General features: G+C 45.6%; 1 protein-coding gene across 2 annotated transcripts in view; it reads right to left on the reverse strand.

Moving 5' to 3' along the window:
• ETV6 (ETS variant transcription factor 6) overlaps positions 1 to 18,536 on the reverse strand; it is a 255,051-nt gene extending 236,515 nt beyond the window's left edge. For both annotated transcript variants that reach the window (XM_069628721.1, XM_069628720.1), the window contains exon 1: positions 18,120 to 18,536. In XM_069628721.1, coding sequence (XP_069484822.1) covers positions 18,120 to 18,155 — 36 coding nt within the window. In that variant the 5' untranslated portion in view covers positions 18,156 to 18,536. The remainder of the gene's footprint in view (positions 1 to 18,119) is intronic.
• Positions 18,537 to 20,690: the final 2,154 nt, after the last annotated feature.

The raw sequence follows: 20,690 nt of genomic DNA on the forward strand, positions 1-20,690 counted from the left end.
TCCCATGCAATGGGGGGCTCCCCCGGATTGGGAAGGAATGCTGGGGGAGGGCGAGCATTGCTGTGCTGCATGGTCACTGGAACCGACATAGCCACTGATGGAGGCCAAAGGAACGAAATGTACTTCCCTGACAGATAATATACGATAAAGTACCTTGTCCTACACGGCAGACCAGTAAGACGATCACTCCATACCAAACCCCTTTTGGCAGAAAATACGTAATATGAGTTGCACCCTTTGGTCAACAGGCAAGTACTAGTCACTCCCTCCTCCTTGAAAATTGTGGTCACAGAAATTTGCAGTTCCCCTAACAGCTGCACACAAGGAGTTAACTTCTTCTCCTAGCAAGTCAATCAGTGCAGACACGCCCACCAATGAATAGGAAACCTCCGGCCCCCTTCCTTTAATCGTGGGCGGAGCCGAACGGCGTGACTCCAATGGACTGTCCGCACCTTACTGGCTACAAGGATCGCAGGCTGTGCTCCCTCCCAGGGTCCACCTCTCACCTGCACCAGTCCTTACTCCCTTCTAGCAGCACGGCTTAGCCGCACCCTCCCTCAAGCCGCGCTCGACCTCCTCCGGGAGCGCGGCTCGGCAGGATCCTCTCCGTAGGAACAACGGCCACCCAGCCGCATGCACGACTGCACTTCCTGCCGTGCGCCGCGCTCGACCTCCTCCGGGAGCGCGGCTCGGCAGGATCCTCTGCGTTGGGACAACAGCCGCTCAGCCGCATACACGGCTGCGCTTCCTGCCGAGGAATAACTGGGAGCGCGGCTCGTCCGGCAGTAGAAAGCAAGGTAACGCTGGCCCAGCTGACGCCAATCACGTCGGGGCCGCGCTCGACCACGTCCGGGAGCGCAGCCCGGAAAACAGCTGAGACACCAGACGATGATACGGCACGGCAAGGCGCGTGGGTCAGGCTTGAAGATCCTCGTCGCCAGTGTAATAACGTGAAACCTGTGGTAGGTTAAGATACTTTATTCATTCAAGCCCGAACACCGTAAACACCATCTCCTCTCCGCTCCTTCCTTTCAAAACCCCAACTGCCACCCCGAGCATGGAACACCTCAACGTTCTATGTTTAGAACCTTTTACAAAGGCTTGCGGAAGCACGAGCCACTACTACACAATGTCTGTTGTTATCTCAGAGTGCCTGATGCTCGATAATGGGGACAAACCATGTCTGCTTAGACACCCATATTAGGAAAATATATAATATCAGATTGCGGGGAAAAATTCAGATTGACAACAGTTTTCTATACTTGTGTGCCTAAGGCACAGAGAAGTGGAGAAACATCTGCATTCACTACTTAGGGAGATTAACTATTTGTTTATCAAGCCAAGCAAAGACGATGAGCAGGAGCGAGTCTGTCACAGATCAAAGTGCATCCATGCTATGGTTAAAATGTTATTGATAAAGTGGTGTACTGTATGGAAACAACCTGCCGTCCTGAGGTAATGGCCCGAATGAAGGATCGGTGTTACCGGGGGTGGTGGACCATTAGCAGATGGTGCTGCCAGCCCCCCCTGCCCCCCCCCACAAGTCAAAATTGCCATTACTACCCACAGTGGTGGTGAGGAATGTCTGGGGGACGGCATCACCTTAAAAAGATCTGCAAAGATGGTCCACATGTGAGAGAAGACAGAGACGGCTGTCGAAACAAAGAAGAGCCAGTGGTTGGCCCGAGTGGTGAGGCAGCCACCTGGGTTAGAGAACCGGAATGTGAGGTGACTGAAGCAGAGAGGGTGAAGCGAGAATGGCGATGCACGAGCCGGTGGAAAGAGACAGGGGAGGAGGAGACAGCAGCAGGGGAAATATGGCAGATGATGGGTTGAAGCTGAGAACCCAGGGGAATGGGTGCCGCTGACAATGCAGGAAATGGGGACTGGTCCCCAAGTATTGATTGGTCCCCAGAAATTCCAAAAGGTGCTGATGATTCACAATGGAATGCATGTTGATTTGCAATAGATCGGAGCCTCTTTTCCTAGCGACAAGTATTTCCTGCAGTAGGCCAGGAGCCATGGAAGCAAAATACTGCCTGGGGTCTAGAAAGGAGAAGTGTTCTGCTGCATTTTGTTTTTTTTAAAAACCCTTCTGTGAAAGTGGTCTTACCTTTCACGTTGTTGATTTAGGTTACTATTGAGCAGCATTCAGCATTGTTGCGTCTTCCGACCTGACTTTGGGAGGCGTGAGCTTCTGATAGTCTACAAAGTCGCTGCCGTGCTGTGAATCGCCGCGGAGCGCAGCAAAGTGCAGACTGGCTGAGGGCGGAAGGCAGGTAAGCTTACCCCGTTTGATCTTTTCTCTTCGCCTGCCACTCTGCTATTGGTACCTTTACACTTCTGTTATGGATTCTTTGCCTCTTATTGTCAAGGCAAGCCGGCAAAACAGAAAGGATATCACTTGCGTAGTATGGCTCAGTGCTTGTCCAACAGAGGGAATAAATCATGTACTATTCATGAAACTGCGTCTACCAGGAGCCCATTGATGACGAGTAAAACCAAAACGGTGAGCCAGTCTCTGACGCAAGGGAAAATCACCAGGTTTTCTCAGCCAGCTATTGAGAAAAACATCCCAAACAAATGTTGAATGAGCGCATTTTATCAGTCTCCTTGCAAACAGAAAATATGTAATTGCCACTGATGGATAATAATTCCTGATCTTAATAACTCATACAATGTGTCCAATTCTAGCACTGAACCCAATGTTATGGCAATGACTGAGGACCCCATGACATCAACTATTAAAGCTATTTTTGTATTGTGCAGATCTATTGCTAAAGAACAAAAAGAACTTGGTTTTATTGTTGCAATAATTGTGGATATAATATGGCAAGTGTTCAGTTGAAACTTCCTATTTGTTCATTATGACTGATGATTGCATCTATGAAGACACTATGAACCGGTCACATTTGGCCGACACTGAACCGCTGGATATCTCAGGAGCTTCAGAGTACATAGCTATGGTAATATATGAATCTATGCAATCTGCCCCAGCCCAGGGAGGGGTAACGGATTCTGTTGATCCTAGCCCCTCACTTATAGAAGTGGTTGTGACAGAAGCTACGCATGACTCCCTTACAACTGAAACCCATGGCAGACATAAAAGGGAATGGAGAAAAGGTAACAAAATCAGGAATATAAAGAATAACTCATCCAACACGCGGCTTTGTACTAATGTTGTACAGATACAACGCAGAAAGAATGCTGGTGCGCTGGTCCATCCGAGGAACGTAGATGATTTGCACGTTTCTGTGACACCTAATCACGCACAAAAAAGCAAGTGTCGATTGAAGGGAAAAGTACATTCCAACCCTCAACTGAATAAGAACTCCAAAGGCCCTTTGGATACGTGGCTATGTGCTGGATCAAGGAAGAATACGAGTTTAACTCCTCCTGCTTGGGAGGACATTGATCGTGATCTTCAATCACATGTGGAACTTGACCTAGCTAATGGGGCCACTAATATAGAGCGAGATAATAGGGACTCTAATCCCATTAATAGGGAAAGGAAATCCCCTGATTTGGAGGATAATGATGTCAATGTTGCTCCGTCTATGAGAGAGGCCATTGATGGGAAAGAAATAAGAAGGACGACGGAAATCTTGACACCATCTGCAGCGTGTGGCAAACCAATTAAAATCCTGGAGATATTTGCAGCATTGGATAGTCCTTTATTGAACAGTTTGCGAGTCCTACAGTTACTGCAGACTATTTCCCAAATTGGTATCATTCGATCGAGCGTCATTCAATCAGTTGAGTTACCCGATTTTGCATAGCTCAAGTAATTGGGCAATTGTGCAATTTATCTCACCAGTTACTGTGGAACACATTGCTCCTTTTCTTTTAAAAGCCGTCTTTAAATCAGTTTTGAAATAACTATATTCAGGAAAGCCTTTCATCACCAGAGCAATAATGATTAATATATCAGGAAAAGCTAACAGTAAATTAAAGATGATAAAGAATGCTTTTGAACATATTATAAAAAGAGTGAACTGAAAAAACAGGGTCTCCGATAGTGATCTTCCAGAGGACTGGTCAGGGTTGTCTGCGGCCCTGGGGGGAAAACAATATTGACACAATCACGTTTCCATTCATTGGAACCTTCTTTCTTGGAACACCAGGGGCTATCAATCCTTTTTATCCAACCTGAAGGTATTCCATCACGCCAAATTTTTGACATTTTCATGTTACAGGAGACTTGGCTATGTGACTCATTTATGATTGATGGCTATAATGTAGTCTGCAAGCATGCTATTAGATCACCCCTTCCTATTTTTCTTATAATTGAGGTATATGAATCGCCGGGGGTGGGAGGGTTGGTGGCATTTTACAATTGCTGTTTCAAAATGTATTGACTGACATTCTTGCGAAGTGGACTAAGTCCTAATCTCAGTATATATTAGTAGGTGATTTTAATGCTCATTGTCTCGGTTTGGATGGGATGATTTTGTGAGTTGCCACTTGAGAGGACAAGTGAAGCACTATAAGCTTTGGCAACTAAAAGTACAATAGTCATTGATGTCTAGTTCCACAGCAGACACTCAATGGTCGTAGATGGATTGCTTTTCTGACAGCATATTATTTATTTTATCTTAACCCTAAACAAATGCCACCTACAACCACTATTGACACATGGACTGATGGTAAAGTTAGTTTAGGGATTGATGATATGTATATGTCTTTAAAGATCATGAAATGACCGATACATTTTGAAACAATTCTGACCTGACATAGTGATCATGCCCGCTTGAAGTTCACCATGGGTATAGATAACAACTCTTCCTGTGACAAAATGCCTGGTACCACCTTGATTAACAGGCAAGGTAACAGATTCACATGGAATTAAATTAAACTGGAAAACTTTAAATTAACTAACAGCTGGTGAACATGGCAGCTTGGTGTTTTCTTGTAATGTTTCCAATATCTTGGGAGAACTTGAAAATATATTTTCATCCATGCTTCCTGATAAGCAAACTATTTTTAATCACTAAACACCATTCTGCTAATATGCTGCAATAGCCGGGGGAAAAAGTGGCTAAATGTGAAAATTAAACTAATTAAATGCGGTCATGGTCCTTCTGAAGGTGGTGTGCAGACCATAATTCTAAGGCTTGCGGGAAGTATATAAACTGGATCAAGGCGCATTAATACAGTATGCATATTGCACGTTGGCAGATGATATTTGGTGCATTGCGTGCTAACAATAGCAAAATGGTACTTATATCACAAGCACTTGACTGAAAAGTGTGAACTCAATCCTGTTTCGGAATCGACTTGGGTAGCGCACATAAACACGATTTATCATACTGAAAGTTAATTGAATGCTTCTGAACTAGTGAATACAAGTGAGGTGAATAGGACCCGTTTTGGTTTTGCAGTGGAATATGTTCTGGAGATGATCAATCGTTTTTATCCCTCGCGTGCCCCAGGTCCAGATGATATTGCTAATGCAGTTATAAAAAGGGCCCCCTTATTTTGGGCAATTCTATTATGCAACTTATAAGTGAAAGTCATCCAGGAGAGCTGTATTCCTCATAGTTGGAGGAAATCGACCCTGATCCCTGTGTTTAAGAAAGGAGTTAGGGTATCACTTACTTGCCATGATTCATACTTAGTGTAAGATATTTTTGAGTCTTTTATTGAAAGAAATAAACAACTGGGCAATTAAGAATAATCTCCTTAAGGGTCAGCAGGCAGGATTTCGACTGGGTATGGGCACTACGTGTAACATCTGGATGTTGCATTATATCATCTCTGCTACTTATTGCCAACCTGGTACCAAATTATATTTATGTTTTGTTGACTTTGCTGGTGCTTTTGATTGTGTTGTGCACTCCCGTTTATTGTTAAAGCTGACGAGGTGGGCTCTTGACCCCCTTTTGTTAGATTCTGTAACACAAATGTATGATGATACCACAGTGACAATTAGACAATGCATAGGAAGCTTTCTCTGCCTAAAAGTACAGGCCTTGCAAATTGTTAAAAAATCCCACTATAACTGTAGAGCGAGTTCTTTAGTTTACATACTCGACCCAAGAGAAATGCACTTGCCCCAAGGGGAATGGTGACAAAATATTTACCTGTGCTTTTTGTGCAATGGTGCATGTTGCCATAAGCAGACTTCATATTTGGTGCAATGCTGTGAAGCATGCACAGTGAAACTTGCGTTTGCGATTGACTACAAACAAAGTGTGTTTCCAGTAAATGAAAAATAAGCTTCGAACATCCCCAACATATATGTGTAGCGGTTAAACACTGTTGAGGGTAGATTATGGCATCCTATACTGACCCGCCCTAAAATCAGTCCTGATGGAAGCCTTATGTTGGGAATTATGTTGACACAGTGCACATTGAAAACTGTATAGGAAAATTACTGAGGCTAAGAATGTTGATGGTTCTTTGTTTGGCTTTACAGGCCATGATTTTGACATAAATAAAGAATAATTGGGCATATCTTGAATTTAAGGTATCATGTGAGGACTCCCACAGAGCAATTGGCTATAATTTAGATTTGTTGGATAATGCTAGCACATATATGATTAAGCTAAAAGCAAAAACTCTAGAGTGGGATCCGCGACCAATTTGGAGAGGTCGAGTACACAAATGAAGTATAATGTATACGACACCCAAGGTTTTAATGTCCTAAACCCGTGTGATTATATTTGTAAGATCAGTGATGTAGAATTTAGGAGGTAAATCATGAAATTACGTTTTAATACGCTTCCTACTCTTTCCCATTCGGGTGCTTGGAAAGGTGTACCTCATGACTCCAGAATTTGTCACCTCTGTAATGGATCTATGGAACCTCCTCGACATATATTAACGACTTGTCCTACACTAGCCAATCAGTATAAGACGGGATATATATATACAAACGAATACATTTTGTTCTAGTATTTTTGTGGCAAAATCTTTCATTATGACAACGGCTTCTTATTATATCTGGAAGATTGCAATGAAGTGTTTAAATAATTAACTAACTTAACATTTCTTCTATTTCTGTAAAATGTTATGAAAGTGATTTTATCATGTATTGTACCATGCATTCTTTTTGTAGTGTAAAAGATTTTAATTTGTAAAAACCACGTACACTTAAAATACAAGTAAAAAAGAAAGATACCATGAAGCATCGATCCGTTCAAAATAGAAACGCTCACACTTTCCATGGGTGTTTTGATTTTTTGGGGTGTATTTCTAACTCCTACATGGAGGTGAAAATATTTTTCAAAAATGCATCTGAAGCAACAGGAACTTTAGGGTCCATCACTGCAAATTACCTCACAGATCTTTATGGATAGAGGTGAGGTTTGTGCCTGCCACCTGCCCGCCCGCCCGCCTCTGTGGGGTCAGTAAGCCAAAGTAAATTTAAAGGTTGGGAGCACACTAGGCACCTAAATATCCATGTAGATGGTTGAAGAGGGTCTCTTATGCCTGACTCCGCCACTTTCCCTCTCAAGACCGACTACGTGAAACAAGGACTTATGCGAGATCTGTGTACTCAAATGTGTGAGGGCAAAGTGCCATGGCACCTCTATGCCCACAGATCTTTATGATTTGGCCCCACTGAATGCATCTCCATAAGGCCAGCACGTGTTTAGCAGAATGCATCTGTTTTTTCAAGGGTTTAGACATATGTGTTGATGTGGCTGGCAGAAGCCTTGGTTTTTGATGGCTACCATCAATGGCAGCACTTTCACTGCGATCAACTTTCAAGCTCCTGCATATCAGACATCTGAAACTCATCCTTCAAGCCCCCAACAACTACGCTCTGCTCAAGCTGGCGCGGCTGTGTGCACAAACCACAACAGTATTTTCAAGAGATCTGCTGCTTGTTGTCGTCTCAGGCTTTTTTCCTCAATATACTGTACAGATGCAATGGAGATATCACTCTAGCAGCTCACTCGGCAACTGCCCAAATGCATTCCTTCAACTCACTCGAGACACAGTGGTATCAGGTAATAATGTCCCCATACAGAACGTCGCCGGGGAAAGTCGCTGGCGACATATATGGTGACGGGTTGCGGTGATGTCCCCTACTCCCCTTGTTAAAAATGTATATATCATGGGTTGCAGGGGATTCCCCTGCATGTTCAATGTAATGTCTCTGCAAAAAACTCATCCAATACGACGAAGACCTGAAGGAAACAACAAGCTTGCAATGCAAATGATCAATATATATTTCCAACAAATCCATCACGGTACTACTTAACATTCCAAACTGCATCGAAAACATGCAACACAGGAAACATAACTACGCAACATTAAGTAAACTACCAATGACTATTCGACCACAAACAAACCACATAGCATAGTAAAAATAGTACACCCTTGCAAGCGAAGCTAACCTGAAAACATTTATAACATACACTTCAAACAACAGAAACAACTAGCCACACTAACAAGCATTGGCAGTGGCAACCGTTTGGGCTTTTGCGTAGGCATGAGAAAGTACTTGCCAGGCACAGCTGTAGTGGTATTAACTGGCCATTCATGGAAGCAGGTGCAAAATGGTGCAATTACCTGAGCATCTAAAAGCAGTGCCTGGCAAATGCCTAATACATATACACAAGCCAAATCTGTAGGCTTTGCCAATGCTTGTTTTTAACAGGACTTCAGTGAAGTACACGTTTAGTGCTTATAAAATCGAGTGGCTGAAGGCAGACCTGGTTAAGACATTTTATTACACCAATAGTGGGTTTACAACCCCAATTAAGACATTAACTATGAGAAAACCACTTTGAAAAACACTGGCAGACACTTCAAGTGCAAAGTTTGATGGTAAGGCTTGAATAAAGCGAGCTCAAAGAGTTCCCATGAGGAGAGAGGCAGGACCTGGGTGAGAATGGCCAGAGATTCACCTTGCCACAGGCAGTCAATGAGTGGCCAAATAACCAAACAAATTCTACATCCTATGGGCCCCTCCTCATATGCACTTTCTCCTTATCTGTACTCTAATGCAATAGTCGCTTGCAACACCTAATAGCCCAAACTAAAAATACAGCTATCACTTTGCATGCAATCAATACAAACCTAATGACGTTACTGGTGACAGTATGCCCCCATGCAAGAGCTAACTAGTACAAACCTTGCATTATAATTTAACGCACAAACAAATTACACTATCAACACAAGACAGCAGAAACTGAACTCCAACGCTTGACCAACAGAACTCTCCCATGAAGACAGCACTACGCAGGAAACAACTAGGTCCTAACCCAGCAGGTCTAACCTCAAACACACAATTAACCCAAATCCTCAGACAGCGTATAAGGAAGGTGTGATCCTGACAGATAACCCCAAGTGTAAAAAAATTGTAGTGGAGGTCACACCACACTTCATGTTGCATTATATTTGCCAATATTCACAGACTCAAAATTCAGCAAGGCACAAATATAGGTAGCATAGCCACCTGCCTGAAACACTGGACTCCTTTAGAGCAAGCATGCCATGACAGACCACACAGGGATCAACATGCACCTCAACCGCACTACATCCAAAACAGCCCATCTGCTACATACTGTGCACAACTAAACATTGTAGAAAATAATACTTAACACACATTAATCACACCGACATAGTGCCAAGGGGCATTTAGACCAGGATATGTCACTCTCAAACAGCACTAGCCTCAAACAATGTTCCAGTGGCATTACAGACACCAAATCCACTTCATAGAAACCGGGCGAGGGGCAACTACCTGAAATCAACAAATGTAATGTCACCCAGACATTACCTCCGGTTTCCTAGCTGTTCAGACACATACGTTTGTTTGTTTTATTATTTGTAATGCGACAGAATACCCTGGGGTAACAGGGCGCAGCAGTTACATGAGTTTTGCGAAGCTTAGTATGCAGCCAAAAGACCAACAAGACTCGCACCAAATTACAGTGTTACTGATGGCACAGCCAGTTGACAACCAGCACTCCCAAACATAACACCATTGGTTTACATCTTCACAATACCGATTATCCCGGGACAACAATGCCAACATGTAGACCCAAAATAACATCCCACCACTCAATGAACTGCGAATAAATGATCATCTGCATAATACCCAGTGCAAAGCAGGAACCCACATTTCGGGCAGCTGTGTAAATCAACAAACCACAAAACATACTCATGAAACGTTCAAGGCAAGCAACCTTAATGCAGCCAAACAGAATACCAGTATCGTTTAGCCATGACTTGAAACTGTCAAAATGAAGCCAAACCATGAGCAACTACCAGCAACACCGGCTCAACAACACAGACACAAAGCCGCCATCTTGAAAACCCAGCCCCTGGTGTTCTACCACTTAAAACACAACCATCCTTTTTCACCGCAATATAGGCGATTCCAGCCCACTACAGATCAGAAAATGTAATCGATGGAAATCAGTCAATGCTACTTAACCACAGGAAACACTCAATTTCATTGCTTTGAAGCTCGCCTGTCATTACGCACAGAGCCATCAGTATGCAAATTGTCATGACCGCCACACCAAACGGAAGAAGCAGCAGAGCAGGATGAGCAGGCCACATCCAGTTTGCATGGGAACACAAGGAACCCCAGAAATATCTCGGCCTTGTTGGGTGTTGCCAGCTGCTACACCAACCAATCTACGAACTAACCCAAGCAGTTCTATTACAACATTCAGCCCAACCCATTCTTTCGGGGACCCTGCACTGAGGGTTTATTCTCCAATATCAAACCGAATCCATGTAACTGCAAATCGTGCTATCCTGCTGCAATAGGCTATGATATGATATGACATGGCATTTATAACGCGCCTATACACAAGTAAGCAGGTTTTCAAAATAAAAAACTGGCACAGGCAACCAGAGGCGTTGCTGGGGGTGGGGGGGCTAAGGGGGCTATAGCCCCTGGTCTTTTGGTTGTAGCCCGGATAAAATCTCAGGAGAGCTACAACCAAAAGGCTAGCTATCCCCCAGTCCTGACAGTTCCGACATTAGCCTAGCCGTGGGTATTTTCCAGACCTAGCAACACCCCTGCAGGCAACCAACATAGAAGCAAACTACTATTTGAAAGTGGCTACTGTGACTACGCTTCAATAGTGTGAAAATGGGAGTATGGAGTGGAGTTCAAGATATTCCCCTGGATCAAAACTGATTTAGCAGTGACCGTAAGCATGTTGAAAAACAAGGACCTTTTGCTCCGATTGCTATTGGAGGCCTAGCTATGAAACCATTTGCCAAGCAGCCTCTGTAGCACAGCCAATTCTTGTAAAATGACTGCGTCATAATGTTTGGCTTTTAACTTATGGTAGACAAGCATTGTGCATGGCGATGCCAATAGTCATCGCCCTGCAACGAGAATTGGGATTCTGCCACTTGTCTACCTCCCTCTATGCAAAACTGGAATGGGGTTTTAAAATTAAAAAAAAAAACTCTAGGGATCGGGGGGGGGGGTGGAGGCAAGGGTGGGCTGAGGGCCCATTTCCGGGGGGGGATGTCTGGTCACCCCATGTGCAATTAACAATATGAAATAATCTAACCAAAACATACTTCTGCAAAACACAATGCAGGAAATTCTTCTGCAACACCAGCATTGTTCATGCAGTACCAAATGCCAACTATGGTGCTGCTAGGATCAAAACCAAAGATGCAATTATACTGATATAACCTAAAGCAATCATTCTTGGGCTGTGAGAAGTAAACCAAGGTCACATAAAACCAAACTCACCATCAACCCAACCCACTCGGCTCAACCACCATCGTTCGATACTTCAAGTAAATAACTTCATCCAATTTCAATACCCCTCAAAAAACTCTGCCATCTGTGCGGGGGTATTATTAGTATTTTATGTTACTGGAATAAAAAAACTGCCACTAGAATCAATTGAACAGGGCCGTTTTCCTCAATGTGCCTTTCGAAAACCCATGCCCAATCTAGTGGCAGTCCATTCCATTACCTGGATGATTTCTTGCTCACAGGCCCAGAGGGATTGGACATATGCAAAAAAGCACTGGAGGGATTTAAAGACATAGCTGAAGAATGGGGGATTCCACTGGCACATGAGAAACCAGCAGGTCCTTCACACATAATTTCATACCTAGGGATAGAAATGGACTCAATAAAAGGCGAATGCTGCATCCCTGAAGAAAAGGTAGAAGGCCTACTGGCAACAATCGCCACATTAACAAAAAAGGAGAGAGCAGCGGTAAAAGGTTGGCAGTCGCTGGCAGGCAGGGTACATTTTGCAGCCAGGGTCGTACCACAAGGGAACACATTTTCAAGAAGCATCGACTTAAACAAGAGAGGTGACAAAGGAGCATTGTCATAAAAGGCTGGGGGGGAATGTTAAGAAAGGCCTGGCAGTGTGGGGAGAATTCTTAGGGCATGGCAATGGTTCAGTTATAGGACATACGCCTTTAAATCAAGAAGACAACGGAATATTGTCTACTGATGTAGCCGTACAGGATTTGGGTCAATTTTGGGGCTGAGAATCGTACGCGGGTCCTTGGCCTCAGGCTTGGCAGCACCACGGTTGGACCAGGAACTTCACGTCACTGGAAATCTTTCCCGTCTGGATTGCCATATGCCTATCGGCCAAAAAACAAAGAGCTGGCAGTGTGGTCAGACAATATGGTGCTGGTTCGGGTAATAAATAGATCCACATCATGTGGAATGGTTTTGGAGGTGCTGAGGGCAATGGCAAAAAGGGCACTAAAGTACAATAGTGAAGTAAAAGCAAAGCATGTTGCTGGCAAGGACAATGACATCGCTGATGCCCCGTCTCGTTTACAGTAGGAGGTGTCTCAGAGCCTACGCAGACCAGCAGATGACACCTGTGCCAGAAGAGGCTTGGGGGATTTTGGCAAATGACAAGTGATTAGTAAGCATGCCAACGGCGAGGGCAAAACAGGAAAGAACCACCGACCAACAGAACACACATCAGGTTTGAGCGCCACCACCCATGGTGGTCCTATGGAGAAACAACCTGAAGTGCACAGAAGTCTATTAATGGAGCTGGCAAACAACGCCTTGGCTTCAAGAACAGCAACACAATACAGTACATGCATCATTCCATTCAAGGAAATAACAAAGGTGGAAAACACCAGAGAGATAAAGGAAAAGGATGTCATTTTTGGAATGGGCCTTTAAGCAGATCAAAAAAGAAATCTTAGGCGGCATCGCACCTTTCAGCAGTAGCCTATTTTGTGAAATTAACGGGGGGCATGGACCCAACACACAGTGCATTCCTGAAAGACGCATTGAATGGGTGGGCCAGGTTTGAAGGTGTCAAGGTGATTTAGGACTCCCTTTGAATTTCAGAAATCTCAGGTTTCTGCCAGGGACATTATAAGTGATATGCAACGGTACTTATGAAACAAAGCTATTCCAAGCAGCTTTTGTGTTGACCTACTTTGGGGCATTTAGAGTTAGCGTGCTTTTAGCCAGAAGCAGCACAACAGCTGAGGATGGTTTAGCCATAGGGGACGTCTGCATGGCTTAGGGAAGCAAAAACAGACCAACAGGGGAAAGGTAGGATTATCGTTGCTTAAATGATAACAATAATTGCCCCGTTTGCATCACAAGGAAGTTCCTCAGCGTCTGCCCATTAGGGGGCAGACAGCTCATGGTCCACAGAGATGGGAGAGCCCTGAGCCGGTTTCAATTTCTGTCTGTAATGAAGCGGTCCATCTCGCTTGCAAGGTGGGCCACATCAGAGTATGGCACCCATTCCTTCTGCATAGGGGCGGCAACATCTGCATGGAGGGGGGGGATTTAGTCCAAAGAAATTGAAAGAAGTGGGGGCTGGTCATCCGGATGTCTCGGGAGGATAGCTCTGGTGCAACGTGCTCGCCTTAGAAGCAAGACGAAACGGAGCAACACGGGTTCGATCCCCGGGTCCACGCTTAGAAACCTCTGTGTATTAAGCGCGTTATAAATAACCTATCATATCATAATAGATACATAAGGCAAGACCTGATCTAAATACAGCATATTTTCTTCACAGGTGGCAGCGGCAGCCCTTTGGGGCCGCCTGGTTGGCTGGGCACTCTTTTGTGTCACGAACAGGAAGATGGCTTGAGGACACACAACGGGGGCTGTATTTTAAAAAGACAATCACTGCCTGGTGGGGATAAATTAGCTGATTTAGGTTTCAGGGGTTACATGTGATTATCACGAATTGAGAAATAACTAATGCAATTTTACTGGAAAAAATATATATACCACATTGTATTGGGGGTGGAGGTCCCACCCCCAAACTCCCTGTTTCCCATGCTTCCAACCCCAACCCGGACCAACCCCCACATTTTTAATCCCTTACCCCCACCCCCTATTTACTTATCATTCAGTATTTTTTCTGGAAAAACTGCATTCGTTATTTCCTATTCGATATAATCACTGCATGCCGGTTTGATGGACTCCCCAGAATACTTAGTTATACACTTAGGGGGAAATGATTGGATTAAGCTGGGAAGAAAGAAGGTTCGCGATATCTGCACATCGCTAAAAGGCATTTTACACTGCTGTAGAGGCACAGAGATGTTTATGTCCGAGATAATACCCCGAAGGCAATGGCAGGGGACCCTCTCCAACAAAGTAAACAAAAACAAATTTTCAGGGTGAGAGGTCACACCACTCCAGCATTCTGAACATATATAACAGTCACTGGAAATACATTTTTTTCACATCAATGTGTTTTAATAACATCTGGATAAAACTGATAGGGACAGAGCACCCAGGAGTGTTTGAGAACACAATACAAATAAGTATGATCCAGTGGACATAACTGGATCTCAGTGCAATAAACAGCAACAGCAAAATGTTACTCTTGTTCGATTATAACACTTGTGCGGTCACAGGAACGAACATAAACTCAATTTCATGAACATGTATACAGTAAATCACAAAGAAAAACAACAATGCTAGGACTGTGCACTGTTCAGGTGGTGTTTAACATCAACACAACAGTGTTTCGGCCTAAAGGAGCTGTGAAATGCAGCTTGGTGGACAGGCCTTCATCAGAACGTGTGATGGAACCAATGGTAGTCCCGGGATCTCTATCAAAGACTTATCCAGTGCAAGGGTAAGCGAGAAAATCCATCATAAGTATAGATGTCTAGACGGCATTGAATGCGCCGTAAGGGAAACAAGTGCGTACCTCAAACGGTAAGGAATATTTTCAAAGTTGATAATAGTGTCCACCAAGCTGCATTTCACAGCTCCTTTAGGCCGAAACACTGTTGTGTCGACGTTAAACACCCCCCGAACAGTGCACAATCCTAGCATTGTTGTTTTTCTTTGTGATTTACTGTATACATGTTCATGAAATTGAGTTTATGTTCGTTCCTGTGACCGCACAAGTGTTATAATCGAACAAGAGTAACATTTTGCTGTTGCTGTTTATTGCACTGAGATCCAGTTCTGTCCACTGGATCATACTTATTTGTATTGTGTTCTCAAACACTCCTGGGTGCTCTATCCCTATCCGTTTTATCCAGATGTTATTAAAAACACATTGATGTGAAAAAAATGTATTTCCAGTGACTGTGATATATGTTCAGAATGCTGGAGTGGTGTGACCTCTCACCCTGAAAATTTGTTTTTGTTTACTCTAATATACCTACCTGGGTTTTTCAGGGTTTTGCCAGGTGCCCTAATATTTAATCTCCCTCTCCAACAAAGCAATAGACATAGCCAGGAGGAAACTGAAAAAAACGGTTGCAACGTTGGATGCAGTTAGGAGTACTTTTGGGGGAACCTGAGCGGCCGTAGACCCACACAGGTGTGGTGGCACGGGTCAGGCAGAGGACTGTCCTCAACACATGATATACGGCGCAAGACAGAATGATGACAGCTCCCATTTTCACCAATCGGGGACTATAAGTGTGACAGGTCCCACTCACAGGGACCTGGGAACAAAATATGTTTTCAGGAGAAAAGTGCGTCAAAAGGCGGCATCCCTCTTCCTGGCCCAGATGTGCCCAAAGCACATACCTGGTAGTGGTAGTCTGAAACCATGATTCACTGTGGTAAAGTAACGGCCTGTTATTTTCCATAAGTTACTGATGTACAGAATGTTTAGCATAGTGCAAAGTGGTTTTGCACTGCCAACAAACACTTTGCACTGAAAAAAAAATCACTCTGCACGTGAATTGGGCCCATTTAGCGCAGTGCAAATAGTGCAAAGGGATTTACAGAACGGTGCAAAGTGTATTTGTGCAGTGCAAAAATACACTGTTCCGTAAATGATTTGTTGGCAGTGCAAAGTGGCGTTGCATCAGTACAAAGTCACTTTGCGCCAGGCTAGAAATTCTGCAAATCAAGCCCACTGTCCCTGCGAAATAATTTCATGTGTGGGCCAATTGCATTATGCTCCTCCGCGTCTTATGGCAATTGTTCAAAGTACATGTGTACTTTCACTCCCAGCCACTCCTGTGTGCAGCTCGCCACTTCCTCCTGAGAGAGCACGTGGTCTGGAAAGTCCGGAATCCGAGCAGGCCCACGCCTGAGGAAGGTGCGCCCCAGCCATTAGCTCCGGGCCTTGGCGAGAGGGCACGGGAGCGGCCGCGCTACATCCCCCGGAACACATCGGGCTCCACCGGCAGCCGAGTTCCGCCTTTCCCCGAACGGACTCGTCAACATGCGCGTCCAGGCTGTACAGAAACAACACTTGCTCGGGGGTCGTCCTGTTTGAAGCTGCCAAATAATCATAAGGCAACCACCGTAGGCTGGGAGATAATGTGCCTTGTGCAGAATCACACAGTGTTCGGGAGGCTGGGCACGCAAGACTCGTTTCCTGTTCCCAAAGTTGCCCTCCAGACCAGACACCCTCGCCTGCGTGCTGTGGAAAATAATCGCGATAACTTTAAGAAGCCTCAAATCCTCAGAGGACTCGAAGCTTCTTAAAGTTATCAACATTATTTTCCTCTGGACACGGCAGTGCATGCACGCGCCAAGCAGCAGAGGGAATATTGCAGAACGCTGATGGATGCACGAACCTGCATCCATGGGTCGGCGGAGTCCGCGCACAGAACTGCCAGAATGCGGCCGAGCGTGTGTGCTCATTGGTGGCGCGCTGGTACAGCTGAGAGGTCATATTAGGGTGGCAGGTCATATATGTGCATGGGCTGTGCACCAAATCACACACTGAATACCCATCATTACAACGTGAAGATCACGTCGGCTAACTCCTGAACGCCAAGATTCTTGCGTCTAGTACTAGAAAAAAAAAAAAAAAAAAAAGGAGCCGTCTAAAGGTGGCATGCATGACACATGGTCGCCTGCCCCACCTCCATGACAGAGTGGCCCGAAGAAGCTTGAGACTGCATGCAGCGCTATCAGGTGGAAAAGCGGACACTTCTGTTGCGTTGGTGTAAAACATACGATTGCATTGATCGGGTCTGCCAGCATTCTGATGCCAAGCCTTGTCTAGACCTGTGCACAGCGCCCCCACCCCCCCTCACCAGTGTTGGTAAACAAAGCCCTTCTGCCAGGGCCACCGCACTTCCTGTAGAGGAAGTGCCACTCTTCGGGCTGTAGTGCTGGCCTGGCAGCCTGCTACTCAAAATACATTCCTAAAAGACAACTTCGCATTAGATTTCCATATACACACGACACCGCGCACTCTCGCCCCTCCGTAACATTAGCAAAATGTGCGCCTCTAGAGAGAATCTAAAGAAAACACGAAAGGGGGAGCGTGCACAGCCCATTAGGAAAGCTGGTCAGGGGTGACTTGTTGAAAAGTTCAGTCTACCCTAATAAAACTGAAGTCACCAACTTAAAATTCAGAAGTTGGCGTACTTTGGTAAGTAGTGTTTCCCCCCACCCTCCAGAAAATTAAGATAGCGTGCACATTCTTTTTTAAGGGAATAAGTGAATACACCTATTTTAACGAGACCCTTAAAACAGAATATGACGTTTTCTGCTGCATGGGGCATGGAAACTCGGACAGGAGAAAGCTGAAGCTCCCCCCCCCCACCACCCCATCCCCAATCGCCCCCCTTTCAGGCTTCCAGCAGCAGCTCCCAAACCCCCTCCTCCTACAGCCAACATAGCCAATACGGGATGCCACACACAGGTCACAAACTGCAAACTTCCCCCTACGCTGGCACCGCTTTTCTGTACGAAGATGAATTGGATGTACAAGGAGGGAAGATGTTACCTTAATGCAAAACTGGCTCGCGGCAGTCTCAGACATGTCTCCCGTTGAAATCAGGAAGTTCTCCGGGTTTCCTCCACTTTGTCTTCCATTCAAGCTCCATAAGTTAGGGGGATGCAGTCAGTGACATCAGAAGTTGTCCTGGTGGCATCCATGACCCCCAGCCGACCAGACACCCCCTCCTTGGTGGAGAGGAAGCGCGCACCCTACAGGGAGGAGGGGGGGCCGCGGGTGTTAGCTCTACTGCGCAGTCTGCGTGTGTGGTAATGTGTGTGTGTGTGTTTTTTTTGTTTTCCTTCCTGGAAGAGAGAAACTGAAAGGCAGCTCTGACACAGGCAGCACCAGTGGGCCTGGCCCATGGACGAGGCAGAGTCTCAGGCTGACGCCGATTCCCAGCATTGGGCTCAGCCTTTTAAAGGGGCCGGGCTGCCGCTGCTGCCGCTGCCACCAGGAAGCCAGGGCTCGGGTTACACAGGCAGAGGCCGGAACTGGGAAATGGACGCAGGCAGGGGAGGGGGTGGGAGGAGGAGCGGGAAATGGAGGGCAAGAAGGCGGGGGAGCGCCTACCGGGAAGAGGGTGGAGGAAGGACATGGCGAAGGAGGGGGATGGGCAGGAAAAAGCAGGCAGGAGGAGGGGAAGTACACGGAAGTCCAGAGACAGGGACGGAGTGGCAGTGCCAAGGCACTGGAGGAAAGTGAGGCAAGAAACCCGACAGCCCCGGAAATAACGCGGCTAGGGTTCACTTGAGATCTCTTTATATTGTGTTGGTATAAACTATTTCTAAGGGGTGCCTTAATGGGAAGTTAGGGAATGTCCTTAACGTGAGGTGGGCAGATACATTAAAAGAACAGAGTTTGGAAATAAAGCAAAGGTAAAGAGCCGGTGGTCAGTGGAGTAACTTTTGTCTTTGCTGAAAATGTTGGGGGGGGGGCATGCCATCTGGTGGAAAGGGGCCCCAGCCAAATGAATGGGGACAAAATAGTGTGCTATGAAAGTTGGGAGGGGACAAACACCCCTGTCCCCCCTTAAAATGGTGGCAAAGACAGAAAGCAGGAACTGGGTGATGGGTGCCAGGCCTAGAAAGAAAACGAGAAATGCAGGGGGCGGGGCGGAAATGGTGGTAAATAAGATCAGAATAGATAGGACGATAATACGTATAATTCATATTAAAACATTTTTATTGACAAACATTTGCCATGAGAAATGGACAGTTAGCAGGGGAAATGAAGATTTCAATGCAGTAGGATGATATATATCTTGGTGGGGATATAAATAATACCGATAAGAATTGTGGCCAAACAGCTGGGCCAAGAAATAGGAAAAATAAATAAATGTTAGATGGGTAGATTGTGCCATGGTAGTGATAATACTAATGATACAAAAACACGAGGGCTGTGAAATGGCAAATAAGTAAGAAAATAGAAAGTAAGGTAAGTAAATGCAGATCGGTGCACAAGGATGCTTGCTAGGAAATTAATCAGAAACGACTACAAGCAAATCCATGGCTCGCCAAGAGGGTGCTGCAATGACCTGGGATCAGAACAGAGAATCAAGAGGGTGCTGTAATGACCTGGGATCAGAACATAGAATCGAGAGGGTGCCGCAATGACCTGGGATCAGAACAGATAATCCAGAGGGTGCTGCAATGACCTGGGATCAGAGAATCGAGAGGGCCCTGCAATGACTGGGATCAGAACAGAGAATCTAGAGAGTGCTGCAATGACCTGGGGTCAGAACATAGAATCGAGAGGGTGCCGCAATGACCTGGGATCAGAACAGATAATCCAGAGGGTGCTGCAATGACCTGGGATCAGAGAATCGAGAGGGCCCTGCAATGACCTGGGATCAGAACAGAGAATCTAGAGAGTGCTGCAATGACCTGGGGTCAGAACATAGACTCGAGAGGGTGCTGCAATGACCTGTGATCAGAACAGAGAATCAAGAGGGTGCTGCAATGACTTGGGATCAGAACAGAGAATCTAGAGGATGCTGCAATGACTCGGGATCAGAACAGAGAATCGAGAGGGTGCTGCTCTGACCCAGGTTCAGAACAGAGAATCGAGAGGGTGCTGCAATGACCTGGCATCAAAACAGAGAATCGAGAGGGTGCTGCAATGACGGGTGCTGCAATGACCTGGGGTCAGAACATAGACTCGAGAGGGTGCTGCAATGACCTGTGATCAGAACAGAGAATCAAGAGGGTGCTGCAATGACCTGGGATCAGAACAGAGAATCGAGACGGTGCTGCTATGACCCAGGTTCAGAACAGAGAATCGAGAGGGTGCTGCAATGACATGGGATCAAAACAGAATTGAGAGGGTGCTGCAATGACAAGAGAATCGAGAGGGTGCTGCAATGACCTGGGTCAGAACATAGATTCGAGAGGTTGCTGCAATGACCTGTGATCAGAACAGAGAATCAAGAGGGTGCTGCAATGACCTGGGATCAGCTCCGAGAATCTAGAGGGTGCTGCAATGACCCAGGATCAGAACAGAAAATCGAGAGGGTGCTGCAATGACCCGGGATCAGAACAGAGAATCAAGAGAGTGCTGCAATGACCTGGGATCAGAATA

This window comes from Ambystoma mexicanum, chromosome 12 (assembly GCF_040938575.1).
Source record: "Ambystoma mexicanum isolate Mex_15411 chromosome 12, UKY_AmexF1_1, whole genome shotgun sequence".
Lineage (NCBI taxonomy): Eukaryota > Metazoa > Chordata > Amphibia > Caudata > Ambystomatidae > Ambystoma > Ambystoma mexicanum.